Source organism: Morone saxatilis, unplaced genomic scaffold (assembly GCF_004916995.1).
Source record: "Morone saxatilis isolate NCDOM2014 unplaced genomic scaffold, NCSU_SB_2.0 Contig12, whole genome shotgun sequence".
In the NCBI taxonomy this organism is placed as follows: Eukaryota; Metazoa; Chordata; class Actinopteri; family Moronidae; genus Morone; species Morone saxatilis.
The window spans coordinates 18,440,194-18,442,114 of NW_023339674.1; the positions used below are offsets into that span (position 1 = coordinate 18,440,194).

General features: G+C 39.5%; 2 protein-coding genes across 2 annotated transcripts in view; both read right to left on the minus strand.

Moving 5' to 3' along the window:
* LOC118322091 (serine protease 53-like) overlaps positions 1 to 1,921 on the minus strand; it is a 12,335-nt gene that overhangs the window by 2,645 nt on the left and 7,769 nt on the right. The window contains exon 10 of the mRNA XM_035653673.1: positions 507 to 644. Within this exon, the coding sequence (XP_035509566.1) occupies positions 507 to 644 (138 nt within the window). The remainder of the gene's footprint in view (positions 1 to 506; positions 645 to 1,921) is intronic.
* LOC118321360 (mast cell protease 8-like) lies at positions 384 to 1,884 on the minus strand. Its single transcript, XM_035652625.1, has 4 exons — positions 1,742 to 1,884; positions 1,462 to 1,594; positions 725 to 976; positions 384 to 644 (listed from the first exon to the last, which is right to left on the minus strand). The coding sequence occupies exons 1-4, from the start codon at positions 1,840 to 1,842 to the stop codon at positions 483 to 485; spliced, it is 648 nt and encodes a 215-aa protein (XP_035508518.1). The 5' UTR covers positions 1,843 to 1,884; the 3' UTR covers positions 384 to 482.

Below are 1,921 nucleotides of genomic sequence, written 5' to 3' on the forward strand. Positions count from 1 at the left end.
GTTCTGTCTGGCCTTTATCTCTTACCGTTTGTGACACAGCCCCGTCAAGCTGTTTCTGTGACAAACTAGCTCAACCACAGCAACCACAGTTTCCATCCTCAGATCTCCACACAAACACGTCTTCAAGTCATGAAAATGTGTGTTGGACTGGGGACACTGTATGCCAGAGATGTCACACACACTGAGGCTAAAGGGCCTCCTGGATCAAATAAATAATAAAATAATAAAATATTATTCATATGTTCATATGTTTTCAATGTAGCTCTACGACACTGAACTTAGCCTAAGACATTTTGTGCATATGTTGCTGGGAAAAGGACCCTTGTGTCTTTTGATGAAATAAAGAAAAAACAATATTTAAATAATTTTTTATTTTGCTTTGAGTTAAAGAGCAAACACTGACAGAGCAATTCAGACACAACTACCGCTCCCAAGTACAATGAGAGTATGCTGAAGCAAAGCTTTGTGTAAGCTTGTTACATTTAACAATTCTTTTCCTTGAGAACCTTGTTGATCCAGGGAAGGAACTTTGAGATATCCACATAGACGTTGGGAGCGTCTGGGTAGTTACAGTTGGCATATTTGTTGTAAGACACAACACCAACAGCCACCCCGCGGCACACCAGAGGACCACCAGAATCACCCTGTCAGGAGGACAATATCTTAATATGTTCATTCAAGATGATGTAAAATGTTTTTTTAGAAACAAGGGCAGAAACAATACCTGACAGAATCCTTTTGTTGTGCCATATCCACCTGCACAGATAGCATTGTCAGAAAGTTTAGGCCATTCCTTTTTACAGACGTTCCAGTTAATGATAGACACATCCACCATTCTCAGGTCATCAACAACTCTGTCAGTTCTAGTTGAACCCCATCCAGCTACATGGCACATTTCATTTTCTTGTATGTTCATGTCAGAGCTAGGAAGCGGGATAACTTTTACTGTTTGGCTCAGGTGAACTTCACTAGACAGCTGGAGACACACAAAATCAGAAAGTAGAAATTATTAAAAACTGGCTGTCTAAACACGTCTTCCTCTTCATCAGACCTCAGTTAAACATTTGCCAGAAGTTGGAGCGAATGAATCATTTAAATGAAGGTTTTTGTTAGCAGTCTTACAGTACATGCAGCTGTTGTTACCCTGAATAGGTTTTGCTAGAGTTTTGAATGTAATTTTTAATGGATAAAATCTCTTAAAGATTAATTTTTGGCATTTCTTTGTTTCATGTGTGATAGTGACAGCCTGAGAGAGACAGGGAAGAAAGGCAGGGGAGAGAGGAAGGGGATGACATGCAGCGCAGGGCAGGCCGTAATCGAACCTTAGCTGCTTTACTGCCACCTTTTACATTCATCTTTACTGGAAATAACACATTTTTAATCGAACCAATGTTCTTTTGCATACCTTAAACGCTATAATTTCACTGATGGGACAACTAGGCTGAATGGATATGTACTTACTTTGAGGAGCATGAGGTCATTCCCTGTTTCAACATTTTGATAAGATGGGTGTTTGCACTTCATTGCAATGTTTCGCTCTGTTTTATCAGCCTTCTTGAGATTGTGGGTGCCAAGAACAACATGAGATAGAGTCCTAAAAAAAGTTATAATCAAGATGTTTTTCTCAAATTGTTTTACCAGCAACAAAACAAAGCAAACATTTTTTGAAAATAGTGGGTTTGGATGATTTGAATAATTATTTTACTGATTTCTAATTACATGAGGTGAATAAACGACTTACGGGGAATCGCAGTGCGCAGCAGTGAGCAAAAAGTCCTTACTGATGAGGAATCCTCCACAGAAATGACCTCCGTTGTTCTGCAACGAGGCCATATACTGCATCGAGTTCTCCGGGGCTTTAATTCCATCAATGATTTTACCCCCATGTCCTGCAAAGATAATAACAATTAGGTGGATGTCC

Excerpts from the sequence above, each read along its gene's own strand:
- LOC118321360 (XM_035652625.1), bottom strand. The coding sequence starts at position 1,842 with ATGCAGTATATGGCCTCGTTGCAGAACAACGGAGGTCATTTCTGTGGA. Across the intron at positions 1,595-1,741 it reads GCTGCGCACTGCGATTCCCC|GACTCTATCTCATGTTGTTC; the intron begins GTAAGTCGTTTA and ends AACTTTTTTTAG. Across the intron at positions 977-1,461 it reads ATGACCTCATGCTCCTCAAA|CTGTCTAGTGAAGTTCACCT; the intron begins GTAAGTACATAT and ends GTGTGTCTCCAG.